Consider the following 17,421-nt stretch of genomic DNA (forward strand, 5'->3'; position numbering starts at 1 on the left):
TAGGGTTTTTAAGATCTTGTTCTCCTGAAGAGTATAATCAAATATAAACTTTTTAGATAATCTGTCATCAACCCAATATGCTCCCCCTCCAGCGCCACCCTCCTCCACTAAATACAGAACTTGGTGTGATTACAGTAGGTACAAATATTTGGAGAAATTGGATGCTTTGACCCTCCCGGTTTCACAGGTTTAAATGATTAGAGAAATGCAAAAAGTAAAGAATGTAACTAATAACCTGTTGCTTTGGATGTATATATTACAAACAAAGAGAAACAAGAATGTGTGTAAAGAGCTTTTATCTCTCCAAGGAATGTAACTACATAATTCTTCTTCTGGTAGTGAAAGGAAGACCTACCATATCGATATTCATACCAAGCCTATATGTATAAATTAAGACTCCTTCATCAAAACATGATATATGTTCACTTTGATATATTTACTGTGGGATGTTTCATATATATTCATATAATGAGAGAATGGGATAATGAATCCATGTGTCCCCTTCAGCTAGGTTCATGAAGTATCAACTGATGGCAGTATTCTGTGTCTTGTCTTGAGCCAAACGCTAACTCACTTTAACCCACACCTTCTCTTCCTCCTCTAACTAGACCCGCTTATAATGCCCACCTCTGTCTCTGCTCTTCTTTTCATGTTTTTGTAGTGCTGTTTCTCTGATGGCGTGACTCTGCCGGAGGTCGAAATAAAGGTCAGCACTGCATGCAGCCAGCTCAGATGAAGCAGACACGACACTGATGCTTCTTGCCCTGCCCTCCTATGCTCTCCCCAGTGGCTGCATGCAGTGGCTGCGTAATGGCAGGGGATGAGGCCTTGGTGCATGTGAAGATCACTCTTCTGCTGCTCTGGCAGGGTATGTTTCTGTTTCTTTCTGGATGGCCCCAGACTGGAAACTCTCAACGCCATGGTCCTGCAGAGGTGGTGATTCCCACAAGGCATGCCAGCAGCAGGAAGCTTCCAGGCTGGCTCACTTACAGGCTTCATTTTGGGGGCCAGAGACACATTGTCCACATGAAGGTCAACAAGTATTTCCTGTCCAGACACCTCCCAGTGTTTACCTACAGCGACCAAGGTGCCCTCCTAGAGGACCAGCCTTTTGTCCAGAATGACTGCTACTATCAAGGCTATGTGGAGGGGGACCCAGAATCCATGGTGACCCTCTGTACCTGTTTGGGGGGTTTCCAAGGAACATTACAAACAAATGACGTTGTGTATGAAATAGAGCCCAAGAGGCATTCTACCACGTTTGAACATCTCATATACAAGGTGGACAGGAAGGAGACACAATTACCGCCCATGAGGTGTGGATTGACAGATGAAGAAATAGCACGACAATTGAAGTTTCAAGAGACTGTTAATTTCACCCTGATGCAGAGTGGGTATGAAGGCTGGTGGACCCACAAGCGGTTTCTTGAGCTGGCAGTGGTGGTAGACCACAATCGATACCTTCATCGTGATAGTAATACCACAAAAGTGCAGTATGAAGTGTTCCTTGTTGTCAATGAAGTTGATAACTTCTTGAGCTCACTGGATGTTGATGTGGTTTTAACAGGAATCGAGGTCTGGAATGCAAGAAACCTCCTTCCAGTAAATGACATAAGTACTCTCTTGGGACAATTTAGCATTTGGAAGATATTTGGCTTTAATAACCGCTTACCCCATGATGTTGCACATATTTTTGTAAAGCAGGACTATGGTATCAAAGCGGGCTTAGCCTATGTTGGAACAGTATGTAAGTTTCATCTTAACTGTGGAGTTGATAGTTTCATGAATGATGATGTGCATGATTTTGCATATATTGTGTCACATGAGATTGGTCATAATTTGGGTATGGAACATGATGCCGACACCTGTAAATGTGGGCATCCAGTCTGCATAATGTATCCGTCAAAAGTAAATGCAAGTAGGTTCAGCAACTGTAGTTATGCTGACTTCATGAACACTGCTGTAAAACGAAAGTGTTTGTACGTTTCATCAAATACAGGGAACATCTTCACAGTTACACAGTGTGGAAACAGTGTGGTTGAAGAAGGAGAAGAGTGTGACTGTGGCACTTTGCAGTTCTGTATAAAAGATCCCTGTTGTCAATTAAGTTGCACCCTGAGATTGGGGGCTGCCTGTGCTTTTGGACTTTGTTGCCAAGACTGCCAGATCCTGCCAACAGGCACAGTGTGTAGACAACAGGAAAACACATGTGATCTCCCAGAGTGGTGCAATGGGACATCCAACCATTGTCCAGAAGATGTGTATGTGCAGGATGGGTTCCCATGCGAGGATGGTGGCTACTGCTATGAGAAGAGATGCAATAACCGTGAAGAACAGTGTAGGAACATTTTCGGCAAAGAGGCCAAGAGTGCCAATCAGAGTTGCTACACCAAAATGAACACCCGTGGTGAACGATTTGGGAACTGTGGTATCCGTGGTGCTGAATACGTGCGGTGTAACATGTCAGATGTCCTATGTGGGAGGGTGCAGTGTGAGAATGTGACAGAAATTCCCCTTCTGAGAGATCATTCTACTGTGCATTGGACTCGCTTCAATGACATCACCTGCTGGGGTACCGACTACCACTTGGGGATGGCCACTCCTGACATTGGTGATGTGAAAGATGGTACAGAGTGTGGTGCAGACCATGTGTGCATCAAAAGGAAGTGTGTCCATCTGTCCCTCCTGGTAACTGGGTGTTCACCTGAGACCTGCAATATGAACGGGGTCTGCAACAACAGAAACAACTGCCACTGCAACCGTGAGTGGGACCCTCCCACCTGCCAGCAAAAGGGCTATGGGGGAAGTATCGACAGTGGCCCACCTCCTGGGAGAGAAGAGATGAAAAAGCCACAAGGGAAGCATTACCTGCTACTATTTTGGTTTATTGCTTTTTTTATATTACTATTATTGTTGTTGTTATTTGGGTTCTTTATTCAAGAAAACTCTCATGAAAACAAAAAGTAGAATGTTGCAACTTCACCTTGGAAAGAAAACAAAAATACAATTTAAAACAATCCCAATTGATCTCTCCCATGTATTCATTGTCAGTCTCCAAGCTGTGGATCTCTGATGGCATGCACTGCAGACCATCCACAGACTATCTCTGAGGCATCTTATCATTCAGATCATAAACATCAACCATTAAAACAATTAGCCAAATTTTCTAATTCTGGGCCTATTTCAACTTTCCACTATCTTAAAAGTGGTTAATGTTTCATCAAATGGGTCTCTTTCTGCATCTTGAGCAGAGGCATAGCTCATGGATGGTGTGTGTGTGCTCTTAGTCTGGTTTCTGACTGGTCCCAAGTTGGACTTATTGATAACTCACCTCCAGATGTCCTTCCCTTTGTACTCTGCATTCACACAGAGAATGGCAACCTGCACAGCACATCTCTTCTCTAGCCGTCTTCCCCTATCACTTCCTGCCAGTAGCGGGAAAGAGAGGGAGAGGGGAATGTTGGGGAATTTTGCATTGCTATTCCTATCACTGTTTCCTCACTGAGAGCTTACACCTTGGCATCAACAGTGAGTTTACTTCTCCATATTTTCTGTGTAGATATAATTTATTCATATATAATATTTGCTCATTTGTTGCTAACTCCTAGAAACAACAGACTGTCAGCCTCAGATATACTGGCTCAGCTACCAAACCTCTAAACTCAGGGTTTAGAGTGACAAGACTTTGAGTCCTCCACCAAGTCCCTGAGATGCCAGCACCAGGTCCACTGACCTCCTCAGGGGTCAGAGTCCTATGTCCCTGGGACTCATTCCAAAGGCATAGTTTCCAACAGTCCCATTTGTCCCATTTGATGTCCAGTCCTAGGAGCAGTAGCTACATCTACTTGTTAATAACTCATGGTTGTCCCAGTGGTGGGGTTTCCTTTTATGGCAGATCTCAATGGCTAAGCTATTAGTATAATCAAGAACACAGGAAAGAGTCTGACAGCAGAAACTTTGAACTTTACACACCACTGCCCTTTACCATCTTGTGGGCATGAATTACTCTAAGAATCCTTGAAATCCGAAAAAAAGAACAGGAGACACTTGGCTGGTGTGGCTCAGTGCATTGAGCAATGGCCTGTGGACCAAGAGGTCACTGGTCAGTTGCCAGTCAGGGCACAAGCTTGGGTTAGGGGCCAGTCCCCAGTAAGGGGCACATGAGAGGCAACCACGCCTGGATGTTTCCCTCGTTCTCTTTCTCCCTCCTTTCCCTCTCTCTAAAAATAAATAAATAAAATCTCTTTAAAAAAACAGGAAATAACACTTGCCACTCATTTTACCATTAAACAGGATGAAGAAGATTCTTTCAATTCTATGTTATATATGGAAGTATTAAGTATTAGTATAATAAGTATTTTTTTCCTCTGAAAGAACCCCAGAATATCACAGTTTTAAGAACCATAGTTAAGAATATCACAGTGCTAATGAAGCAATGGGAAATAGAGGACCTGAAATTCCAGGCAGGGAAATCATACTGAAAAGCATTGGATCTAACCAGCCATGTTTCCCTCTGAGCTCAAGGTGTCACTGGATGTGAACGGAGCCTTTGCCTGGGCCCTGCGGGAGCACTTCTACTGAGGAAGGGGAGATCCCTGAAGAGCTTAGTTACTACAAAGGTTTAGGTCGACTCATAATTAGATATTGAGGCAGCTCTAAGTTAAATTCTTTCCCCTCAAGTCACATTTGCTTGATTTCACTGCTTTGTGCAGTGCTAGTGAGCTAGTCTGAAATTTCTCAAAAGCAGAGTTTCCTAAAATCATGGTGTGTATTGAACATAAAACATAAGAAAAGGAGGCGCATCTCAAGCATCTGTACTGTCTCCCCATCACACACGTATCTGATTGTGCTGCATGTGGCAAATGGTTGGAGGGCTGGGTTGTGAACCTCTAGGTGATAGAGAGGGATCCCCATAATCTTTTTTTAATCCTCTCCTGAGGAAATGCTTACTGATTTTTTAGAAAGAATTGTTGATGTGAGATATAACACCAATCAGTTGCCTCTCATAGGCTCCCAGGTGGGAACTGTACCCGCAACCTACGCACGTGTCTCAACCAGAATTGAATCTATGACCTTTTTTACTGGACCATGCTCCAGTTGGACAGGCAGGCATGGGCAGTAGCCAGACGATGAGGACTGGAGACATGCTGGTGGCTATAGGACAAGGCAACACAGCAGCTGGCAAAGTAGGCAGCCACACATTTGCCTGCAGATAAACTGGGAGGAACAACTGGAGAGCAAAATAGACCACTCAACCCAGGGTTCCAGCACAGGGATATAAAGTCTCAAAACCTCTGACTAAAAAAATCTGTGAGGGTTGAGGGTGTAGAATAAACTCCCAGCCTCACAGGAGAATTTGTCGGAGAGACCCACAGGGTCCTTGAATGTACACAAACCGCCCCCACCCAGGAATCAGCACCAAATGGGCCCAATTTGCTCATGGGTAGCAGAGGAAGTGACTGAAATCCAAAAGGGAAATGAACAAGAAGCACTGTTCCCTCTCTGACCCCTCCCCTACATACAGTGTGGTGGGCTGCCCCGCCCTGGAAAATACCTAAGGTTCTGCCCCTTACCATGTAACAGGTGCACAGAGACAAAAAAAAATGGCCCAAGTGAAAGAACAGATTAAAGCTCCAGAAAAAAATACAACTAAGCAACAAAGAGATACCCAACCTATCAGATGCTCAGTTCAAAACATTGGTAATCAGGATGCTCACAGAATTGACAGAGTATGGTCATAAAATACAGGAAAAAATAAGGCTATGAAAAGTGAGATAGAGGAAAATTTACAGGGAGCCAATAGTGATGGAAGGAAACCAGGACTCAAATAAACCTCTTTGTGGTTTGGACCACAAGGAAGAAATAAACAGTCGACCAGAACAGAATGAAGAAACAAGAATTCAAAAAAATGAGGAGAGGCTGAGCAACCTACAGGACAACATTAAATGTTCCAACATCTGAATCATCAGGGTGCCAGAAGGAAAAGAAGAAGAGCAAGAAATGGAAAACTTATTCAAAACATAATGAAGGAGAACATTCCCAATTTGGCAAAGGAAATAGACTTCCAGGAAGTCCAGGAAGCTCAGAGAGTCCCAAAGAAGCTGGACCCAAGAAGCACACACCAAGGCACATGATAATTGCATTACCCAAGATTAAAGATAAGGACAGAATCTTAAAAGTAGCAAAACAAAGGAGACAGTTACTTACAAAGGAGGACCCATTAGACCATCAGCTGATTTCTCCAAAGAGGCCTTACAGGCAAGAAGGGGCTAGAAAGAAGCATTCCAAGTCATGAAAGGCAAAGACCCACATCTAAGATTGCTCTATCCAGGAAAGCTATCATTTAGAAGAGAAGGGCAGATAAAGTGCTTCTCAGATAAGGTCAAGTTAAAGGAGTTCATCATCACCAAGCCCTTATTATATGAAATGTTAAGGGGACTTATCTAAGAAAAAGAAGATAAAAAGCATGTATAGCAAAATGACAGCAAACTCACAATTATTAACAACCACACCCAAAACAAAAACAAAAGCAAACTAAGCAAACAACTAGAACAGGAACAGGACCACAGAAATGGAGATCACATGGAGGGTTAGCAATAGGGGCGTGGGAGGAGGAGAGAGGGGCAAAAGGTAAAGAGAATAAATGGCATAGATGGTAGGTAGAAAATGGAAAGAGGGAGGGTAAGAATAGTATGGAAAATGTAGAAGCCAAAGAATTTATATGTACGACCCATGGACATGAACTAAACGAGGGGAATGCGAATGGAAGGGGGTGTGCAGTGTGGAGGGGAGTGAGGAGGGTAATGGGACAGCTGTAATAGCATAATCAGTAAAATATTTTTTTAAAAAAAAAGAAGTGCATATAGGTAGTTACAGAATAGCCATGGGTCTGTAAAGCACAGTATAAGAAATGGAGTAGCCAAAGAACTTATACACATGCCCCATGCACATGAACAATGGTGGAGGTGTTGTGAGAGAGTGGGGGTGCTAGGTGGAAGGGGGCAAAGGGGAAAAATTCCAGACAACTGTAATAGCATGATGAATAAAATTTAAAAATTTTTTAAAGGCAAAAAATAGGGCACTATATTATCTACTTGAACTTGGATGTCCAATCTCCCTCAGACATTGAAAGTTTCAGCTATTAGTCCTTGAACTAAATTTTCTACCCCATCCCCCTTCTCTGCCAGAACCATGATTATGTTGGTGTTCCTCCTTTTGATTGAGTCTCATAGATATATAGGCTTTTTTTTAAGATTTTATTTATTTATTTTTAGAGAAGGAAGGGAGGAAGAAAGAGAGACAGAGAGAGAAAATCAATATGCAGTTGCTGGGGGCCGTGGCCTGCAAGCCAAGCATTTGCCCTGACTGGGAATCGAACCTGCGATGCTTGGGTTCCCAGCCCGCGCTAAATCCACTGAGCTACGCCAGCCAGGGCTGTAGGCTTTTTTTTCTCATTTTAATTAATTTCTCTTTCTCTTTTAACTGTTGTTAATAAGAAAAACTTAATTAAATAAGCTTGAAAATCTAATTGGCTTTATTAAATGACCACTGAATCAGGAAGCTTCTCATCTAGCAAGCAGAAAGATATTCCAAGAGGTTACCAAAGATGGAAAGCTTTTATACAAAGGAACATGGAACAGAGCAATCAACAGCAAGGGAAAAATAAAAGTTCACTGGAGGAAAATTAAAGTTCAAGTGATGATGGCTTTTTGTTGGCTAAGCTGTGACATTTCTCTGGGCTAGGCTTCTCATTGGAAAAAATAGGAAACAATCTTCCTTCCTCTTGCTGGGGCAGTAAAGTAGTTGGACTTCCCATCTGCGAATTCCAGGCAGTCTCTCCTTGTTGGGCTCTGTAACTGAGGTCTCTGTTCAGTGGGAGGGCATTAAGAGTGTCCTCACAGGCCTTTCTGACTCCAGTTTTAGTTGAGGTCCCCTTACGGTTTTTCAAAATCATCATCTTCTAGGTCATTTTTCCTCCCTTTCACCTGCTCAGCTCTACTACAGAAGTTCTGAATTATATTCTTAAACTTCTTCATTAAATTCCTCAACTCCAATATCTTGGTTTGGCTCTTTGTTATGGTTTCTATCTTTCTTGTAATAACCCACTCCATCCATTGATCTTTTCCTTGATCTTACTGAACTTTCTTCTCATGCCTGACACCTTCAATACAGGTATCATCAATTCATAGTAAGCTACACAGCATTATTCCATGTCTCTGGTCTCAGGGGTAAGAGAATTACTGATGTCTTTTGGGGATCCCATATTTCCTAGATATGAAATGGGACTTACAAAGTACAAGTACTTTGTAAATACTTGTACTTCTGCATGGCTGATTTTGCATTTGAAATGCCCTTACCTGTTCTCTTCAGACAGGGTAGCTTGCATTGCTGTTGTTTCTCTGGGGATCCTGGGTTTCCCATGGACAGATCTGCTCCACTCTTCTGGGTCCCTTGGTGGAAGAATTCTTAACTCTTGTTTTCTCTTCTTCTTATAAATCCCCAGGTTTCAAAAAAAATCAATTTTTGTTTTCTTAAAAGGTGGCATTGAACATTCAGTGACTATTTCTTCATTGCCCACAGACCATGAAACACTTTTCTGAGGCCACTGTAACTACTCAACTTGCTCTTACTGCCACACTTAGGAGCACACACAGGGTGCCTGCCACAGAGTCAGGACAGGGGGGTTGGGTTTAGCAAGGGGGCCTTTGGGTGTGCCTACAGTCCTCAGGAGATCCTCCAGCGGGGTGTTCACAGGGATCAGGAAAAGACTTCCTACTGAAGTCTTAAAGCCACAACAGAAAGCACTTTTCCTTCATGCTCACTGGTACCCTCAGAAATCAGGGTGCTACTATACAAAGTTTCTCTGGCATGACCCCTGCATAGGCACTCAGTGCCTTCAACCTCTAGCCCCAGGAAGGTCACCTCTTGGATCTGTTCTGCAGGGATGATCGCTGCTATTCCTTCCCAACAAATTAGTCCCCTACAATGTCACCCTGGGGACGGGGGTAGCCCTTGCACTTTCCACTGCACCTAAACGTGTCCTTATCCCACTCAAATGGTGTGCCAGAATCTCCTTTCTTGTGGCTGTGTTTCTGCACATTCTCTCTTCCCTGTGTGTCTTCCCAGGTCAGTACTCTCCAGATTTTTCTCCTCGACAAAAACAAGTGGAGGTGGGGCTGATTCACCAACTCCCTTGGATCCACAGTCCTTACCAAGATTTTGTTTATTTTCTAATCCACTAGTAGGCAAGATTCCTCCAGGTCCAGAATGAGGAAGACATTTAACTGGTTGCCTTGGTATTTAGAATTAAGGCATTTTTGTTGCTAAGCAGTTAATTCTAGAATGAGGAGGAACTGTAACTTGCTATCGCAGTATTTAGAATTGGGAGGGTCTTCTTAATAAGCAGTTAAATCTAGAACATAATCAAGTGAGAGATAAAAGGGAAGTGATGTTATCTTTGTCATGTAAAGTTCTTGTTCCTGGAAATCAGTGATATAAACTATCTGTGATAAGTCCATAGCTAGAAAAGACCACTGGAACCATTCATTTTACTGCTGGTAAGTAACTCAAGAATTTAGCTATAAAGCTAGCATTTTGTTTCTCCTTCACACACACACTGGAATATACACACACAGACATACACATCAGCACAAACATGACATGATCCTTTGCCAGTTTTTCAGATCTTAAGGAGGATCTATTTCTTAGGGCTTATTCTGCTCTATTTAAATTGCTTGAGAGCCACAAAATTGGGTATTTAATGGGTTAATACTCATGGCTTGGAAACTACTGGACTTGGCTACACAGGAGAGTGAGACAGGAGGTGGTCATTCGGGTACAGACGTTCTTGGATTTAACGATGCTGTGGGGAAACGATAAAGAATTCACAATGATGATGCATGACAGTCTACTGTGAACCTTCTATACTATTACAGCACTAACCATGTTATTCATGAAAATGTTATATTCTCTCAGGAGGTGTGTCTCTTTAATCCTTCTATGAAACAATACTATGAAGGCAAAAGTAGTCTGCCTCATGTATTTTTGGAGTTTGTCCTCCTATTCCCTGCTTGTAAACTGAGGTATTAGGAATAAATTTTAACTGATTTATGTTGGTTACATTCACCCTAAGAGCACTATATTATCCATAAATAACTGTTTTGCATCACAAGAACAATTCATACTCCATAATAATTACCAAAGACAGATCAAGAGAGTCATAGAGAGCCAATCAGAAGTTTATAATTCCACCCACTAGAGGTGGTGTTCTCAAAGATTTCCTTTAAGGACCTCACTGACTTCTTCTGGGATCTTTGCATTTTCCTCCTTTTCACTTCTAGAGGAGGACCCACCCACCCTAGGATCTCAGGTCACTTCAATGATGAGGGTAGTGTTCAGCCTGAAAGAAGTCTCCTGCCAACTTTCTGCAAAAACAAAGCAAAAACATAGAAAATGGCAGATCCTTCTTATATGTGCCAAATATGAAAACACCTTGGTTTTTTTATTTAAACTACCGCCATTGAAAATCAGTAATGAAAACTTCTGGAAACAAAGACACCCAGCTGAGTGTCCTATATATTCCTGAGAAAATGTAGAAAATCAGAAACAATGTGAGCAACAAAATATGAATTCTTAAAAGGGTAAAGTGGTTGAGAGAAATATCAGGTCATGATTTCCTCCTTCTGGCTGAAGCATCAGGCTATCTCATCCAATTTGACAGTTTCCACATCTTATGCATTCATTTCCCTAAAGATGCTCTGTGAGTTTCCGCCCCCAGCAATTTTGGCAGTCAGTTGTAAGAGTGGCAAAAGCAGGAAAAGCACTAATTTACTTTGGATTGAGTATTTCAGTCAACAGTGTTTGAACCAATGGAGTCTAGAGTTAGGCTATAGTGGTAAAGAGTAAAAGAAAGGGAACATAAGAAGTGTGAATAAATGAAAAGAAGAATTATCTCTGTCCTCCATAAATGTGAGGAGTATCCCTGGCTGGTGTGGCTCATTGGACTGAGTGCCAGCCTGTGAACCAAAGGGTTGCCAGTTCCATTCCCAATCAGGGCACATGTCTAGATTGTGAGCCAGGTCCTCAGCAGGGGATGCATGAGAGGCAACCACACATTCATGTTTCTCTCCGTCTCTTTCTCCCTCCATTCTCTTCTTTAAAAAAATAAAAAATAAATAAACTTCTTTAAAAAATTGATGAGTAATTTTGATTAAGAATCAACATTGTGATTAACTATTTAATATATAAGAGGACAAAAGAGAGCAAGAATAAGACCTAGATCTTTGTCATAGGTCAGTTAGCAAGTTGGTTGCAAATGAGTAGTAAATCTGAAATCACCTGGGTGTTGAATGGGGTGTCCACATGCCCACTAAACCCAGAATGTAGGTAGAGGTATTGGTGGATAATGTGTTAGCAAATCAGACGGCCCAGTTCTTTGAGGTTTGTGCAGGACTGATTTAGGACTTGGTGTAACAGAAAGAAAGGTCAGTAGTGGTTTAATGAGATGGCCACCAGTTGAGTGGTTTGGAAGTGGCTTTGGTAATCAAAGCAAACTGAGACCAGATAGCTGGTCTGTGAGACACCTGAAGATCCTGAGGATGGAAGTGTTTCTCTCTGCTGTGCTCCCCATGCTGTTGGACCCAATGTTTGACAGGTAGGTCTAGCACAATCAAGTGGAATAAGGAACTTTTCATAAATGAGAGTAGAGAGAAGATTGCTCCTGCTTTCCTAAAAGGAAGATTCCACAAACAACAGGAAAATGATTACCGAGAAAAGAGGTTAAGGAACACACAATAAAGATAATAATAACAATAATAAAGAACTAAGCAGAAATGAGTACAGGGTCTAGGAGATGACAGGTCCTTAGTCGGCCACCTGTCATTTTCATAGTGCACACTAGGAGAAGTGGATTTGATTAGCCCATTTCAGATCTCTCATAGAAGACTTCACCTTTCTGTGTTTTTTCAGTTCTGCCAACGGTTCTACCTTCAAATCATGTTATTTTAATGATAGAAGACTGTGGGTATTTTGCTAGATAAATAAAAATGAGTGTTTTTGTTGTGCAATATTGAATGTAGTTTTACAAATTCCCAATCTGTGTTGTTGCCCCAACCACTCTGTCCAAATTTGAACTTCATACCATTTAATTTCTTTCATCTGCATGTTGATTTATGCATCTCAGGTGGATATCCCTGGGTCTGCACATTGAGTCTTTCTATTAACACTTACTCAAAGAAAAAAACAGCAAGTTGATTTGCCAGTCAGGCACTGCGCTACTGTCAGATTTCATCGTAACAAATACGAGAGGACACTCTCCCAAAATGGAATTATCTTGTGGACAGTGGGCCCCTTGGAGTACAGGCTTCCCTGCTATGTGGGTGTTCTAGGAACCCATCTGTATCAGTGTGCCAGCTGGCAGTGTTGTGAGGGGCTGCATTTGACTTCAGTACTTTTCTCTTTGAAGAGTCTTTCAACATGTTTGCCCATTTCATGAAAGGTGATTTATGAGCACACCTGCTCACACCATGCTAGGTGCTCAGCAGTTTTTGACCAAAAGAGCATGACCCCTATGTCCCACCCTCCCTATTCACATGATCTTGCCCCAAGCGACTTTTTTTGTTTCCTCGGATGAAAAAAGTTCTCAAAGGGAAATATTTTGCCAATGTGGAAGTGATAAAACCAAAAACAGCAGAAGCACTAAGGCATCCAAACCCAGAAGTTTAAAAACTGTTTTGAACAGTGGAAAAAAAACATCTCAATAAGGGTACTGCGTCCAGTGGAGAGTACTTTGGAGGTGACTGAAGTTTAAGCACATAAGAATGAAGAAACAATTTTTTATAAACACATTTGTGGGTCCACCCTCACATGTGATAATGCATTTGTACTACTGAGATAGCTTTTTGTTTTTATTTTTCATAGAAGATATGTACATGTATTTGTATTTATAAAATAAAAACACTTTAAGGTTGACCTTGGGAACTGGTTACCTTGCAATCTTGGACATGTGGAGACGTTGAGGCCTTCACCACGGAAAGACAACATATTGCCTTCCTGTGTGCTTCCCTCCCTCCTTTAGGGTTTCTTGATTTCTGAAGCTGCTTTAATTTGCCTTCAAGACACTCCCGCCTCCAAGGGATACTCTGCCAACTAGTCTGATTCCTCTCATTTCATAAGGCTAGGGTTTTTAAGATCTTGTTCTCCTGAAGAGTATAATCAAATATAAACTTTTTAGATAATCTGTCATCAACCCAATATGCTCCCCCTCCAGCGCCACCCTCCTCCACTAAATACAGAACTTGGTGTGATTACAGTAGGTACAAATATTTGGAGAAATTGGATGCTTTGACCCTCCCGGTTTCACAGGTTTAAATGATTAGAGAAATGCAAAAAGTAAAGAATGTAACTAATAACCTGTTGCTTTGGATGTATATATTACAAACAAAGAGAAACAAGAATGTGTGTAAAGAGCTTTTATCTCTCCAAGGAATGTAACTACATAATTCTTCTTCTGGTAGTGAAAGGAAGACCTACCATATCGATATTCATACCAAGCCTATATGTATAAATTAAGACTCCTTCATCAAAACATGATATATGTTCACTTTGATATATTTACTGTGGGATGTTTCATATATATTCATATAATGAGAGAATGGGATAATGAATCCATGTGTGCCCTTCAGCTAGGTTCATGAAGTATCAACTGATGGCAGTATTCTGTGTCTTGTCTTGAGCCAAACGCTAACTCACTTTAACCCACACCTTCTCTTCCTCCTCTAACTAGACCCGCTTATAATGCCCACCTCTGTCTCTGCTCTTCTTTTCATGTTTTTGTAGTGCTGTTTCTCTGATGGCGTGACTCTGCCGGAGGTCGAAATAAAGGTCGGCACTGCATGCAGCCAGCTCAGATGAAGCAGACACGACACTGATGCTTCTTGCCCTGCCCTCCTATGCTCTCCCCAGTGGCTGCATGCAGTGGCTGCGTAATGGCAGGGGATGAGGCCTTGGTGCATGTGAAGATCACTCTTCTGCTGCTCTGGCAGGGTATGTTTCTGTTTCTTTCTGGATGGCCCCAGACTGGAAACTCTCAACGCCATGGTCCTGCAGAGGTGGTGATTCCCACAAGGCATGCCAGCAGCAGGAAGCTTCCAGGCTGGCTCACTTACAGGCTTCATTTTGGGGGCCAGAGACACATTGTCCACATGAAGGTCAACAAGTATTTCCTGTCCAGACACCTCCCAGTGTTTACCTACAGCGACCAAGGTGCCCTCCTAGAGGACCAGCCTTTTGTCCAGAATGACTGCTACTATCAAGGCTATGTGGAGGGGGACCCAGAATCCATGGTGACCCTCTGTACCTGTTTGGGGGGTTTCCAAGGAACATTACAAACAAATGACGTTGTGTATGAAATAGAGCCCAAGAGGCATTCTACCACGTTTGAACATCTCATATACAAGGTGGACAGGAAGGAGACACAATTCCCACCCATGAGGTGTGGATTGACAGATAAAGAAACAGCACGACAACTGAAGTTTCAAGAGACTGTTAATTTCACCCTGATGCAGAGTGGGTATGAAGGCTGGTGGACCCACAAGCGGTTTCTTGAGCTGGCAGTGGTGGTGGACTACAATCGATACATGCATCGTGCAAGTAACACCACAAAAGTGCAGCATGAAGTATTCCTTGTTGTCAATGGAATTGATAACTTCTTGAGCTCACTGGATGTTGATGTGGTTTTAATAGGAGTCGAGGTCTGGAATACAAGAAACCTCCTTCCAGTAAATAACATAACTAATTTCCTGTCAATGTTTTGCATGTGGAAGATGCCCAGCTTTAATAACCGCCTACCCCATGATATTGCACATGTTTTTGTAAAGCAGGACTACGGTATTACTGTGGGCTTAGCCTATGTTGGAGGAGTATGTAACTATCGTTTTAGCTGTGGAGTTGATAGTTTCATGAATGATGATGTGCATGATTTTGCATATATTGTATCACATGAAATTGGTCATAATTTGGGTATGGCACATGATACAAACACTTGCAAATGTGCCCATAGGATCTGTATAATGTATCCATCAAAAGCCGGTGCAAGTAAGTTCAGCAACTGTAGTTATGCTGACTTCATCAACACCGCTGTAAAACGAAAGTGTTTGTACGTTTCATCAAATACAGGGAACATCTTCACAGTTACACAGTGTGGAAACAGTGTGGTTGAAGAAGGAGAAGAGTGTGACTGTGGCACTTTACAGTTGTGTTTAAAGGATCCCTGTTGTCAATTAAGTTGCACCCTGAGATTGGGGGCTGCCTGTGCTTTTGGGCTTTGTTGCCAAGACTGCCAGATCCTGCCAACAGGCACAGTGTGTAGACAACAGGAAAACACATGTGATCTCCCAGAGTGGTGCAATGGGACGTCCAACCATTGTCCAGAAGATGTGTATGTGCAGGATGGGGTCCCATGCGAGGATGGTGGCTACTGCTATGAGAAGAGATGCAATAATCGTGAAGAACAGTGTAGGAACATTTTCGGCAAAGAGGCCAAGAGTGCCAATCAGAGTTGCTACACCAAAATGAATACCCGTGGTGAACGATTTGGGAACTGTGGTATCCGTGGTGCTGAATACGTGCGGTGTAACATGTCAGATGTCCTATGTGGGAGGGTGCAGTGTGAGAATGTGGCAGAAATTCCCCTTCTGAGAGATCATTCTACTGTGCATTGGACTCGCTTCAATGACATCACCTGCTGGGGTACTGACTACCACTTGGGGATGGCCACTCCTGACATTGGTGATGTGAAAGATGGTACAGAGTGTGGTGCAGACCACGTGTGCATCAAAAGGAAGTGTGTCCATCTGTCCCTCCTGGTAACTGGGTGTTCACCTGAGACCTGCAATATGAACGGGGTCTGCAACAACAGAAACAACTGCCACTGCAACCGTGAGTGGGACCCTCCCACCTGCCAGCAAAAGGGCTATGGGGGAAGTATCAACAGTGGCCCACCCCCTGAGACAGAAGAGGATGGAAACCTAGAATGGATGCCTTACCTGCTACTATTTTGGTTTATTCTTTTTTTGATATTACTATCATTATTATGTTTGTTATTTTGGTCCTTTAATGCAGAAGAACTTCTAGGAAACAAGCAGCAGAATGTTCCAACTTCAGCTGAGGAAGAACGAAAACATGACAATTAAAAAAAAATCCCGATTGATCTCCCCCATGTATTCATTGTCAGTCTCCTGGCTGTAGAACTGTTATGGCATGCACTGCAGACCATCCACAGACTATCTCTGAGGCACCTTATCATTCAGGATAGTGAACAGCAGCCATTAAACAATTAGCCAAATTTTCTCATTCTGGGCCTATTTCAACTTTCCACTCTCTTACAAGTGGTTAATGTTTCATCAAATTGGTATCTTTCTGCATCTTGAGCAGAGGCATAGCTCATGGATGGTGTGTGTGTGCTCTTAATCTGCTACACTTTCTGCCAGTAGCAGGAAAGAGAGGGAGAGGGGAATGTTGGGGAATTTTGCATTGCTATTCCTATCACTGTTTACTCACTGAGAGCTTACACCTTGGCATCAACAGTGAGTTTACTTCCGCATATTTTCTTTTTTTAATATATTTTATTGATTATGCTATTACAGTTGTCCCATTTCCCCCTTCATTCCCCTCCATCCTGTATACCCTCTCCCACCCACATTCCCCCCACTTTAGTTCATGTCCATGTGTCATACTTATAAGTTCTTTAGCTTCTACATTTCCCATACTATCCTTACCCTCCCCCTATTTTCAACCTACAATCTATGCTACTTATTCTCTGTACCTTTTCCCCCTCTGTCCTCCTCCCACACCCCTATTGCTAACCCTCCATGTGATCTCCATTTCTGTGGTTCTGTTCCTGTTCTAGTTGTTTGCTTAGTTTCTTTTGGTTTTGCTTTAGGTGTGTTTGTTAATACTTGTGAGTTTGCTGTCCTTTTACTATACATGTTTTTTCTTTATCTTCTTTTCTTAGATAAGTCCCTTTAACATTTCATAAAATAAGGGCTTGGTGATAATGAACTCCTTTAACTTGACCTTATCTGAGAAGCACTTTATCTGCCCTTCCATTCTAAATGAAAGCTTTGCTGGATAGAGCAATCTGGGATATAGGTCCTTGTCTTTCATGACTTGGAATATTTCTTTCCAGCCCCTTCTTGCCTGTAAGGTCCCTTTTGAGAAATCAGCTGACAGTCTGATGGGAACTCCTTTGTAGGTTACTGACCCCTTATCTCTTGCTGCTTCTAGGATTCTCTCCTTCATTTTTACCTTGGCTAATGTAATTGTGATGTGCCTTGGTGTGTTCTTCTTGGGTCCAACTTCTTTGGGGCTCTCTGAGCTTCCTGTATTTCCTGAAGTCTATTTCCTTTGCCAGAATGGGGAAGT

General features: G+C 42.4%; 2 protein-coding genes across 2 annotated transcripts; both read left to right on the top strand.

The window, feature by feature from the left end:
- The first annotated feature begins 810 nt into the window (after nt 1-810).
- Nucleotides 811-2,967, top strand: LOC114504335 (disintegrin and metalloproteinase domain-containing protein 20-like). The gene has a single exon (XM_028522154.2). The coding sequence runs from the start codon at nt 811-813 to the stop codon at nt 2,965-2,967; it is 2,157 nt and encodes a 718-aa protein (XP_028377955.2).
- Nucleotides 2,968-13,985: 11,018 nt separating this feature from the next.
- Nucleotides 13,986-16,337, top strand: LOC114502324 (disintegrin and metalloproteinase domain-containing protein 20-like). Its single transcript, XM_036034461.1, has 2 exons — nt 13,986-16,057; nt 16,232-16,337. Exons 1-2 carry the CDS (start codon nt 13,986-13,988, stop codon nt 16,335-16,337), a joined length of 2,178 nt encoding a protein of 725 aa, XP_035890354.1.
- Nucleotides 16,338-17,421: the final 1,084 nt, after the last annotated feature.

This window comes from Phyllostomus discolor, chromosome 8 (genome assembly GCF_004126475.2).
Source record: "Phyllostomus discolor isolate MPI-MPIP mPhyDis1 chromosome 8, mPhyDis1.pri.v3, whole genome shotgun sequence".
Taxonomy (NCBI): domain Eukaryota; kingdom Metazoa; phylum Chordata; class Mammalia; order Chiroptera; family Phyllostomidae; genus Phyllostomus; species Phyllostomus discolor.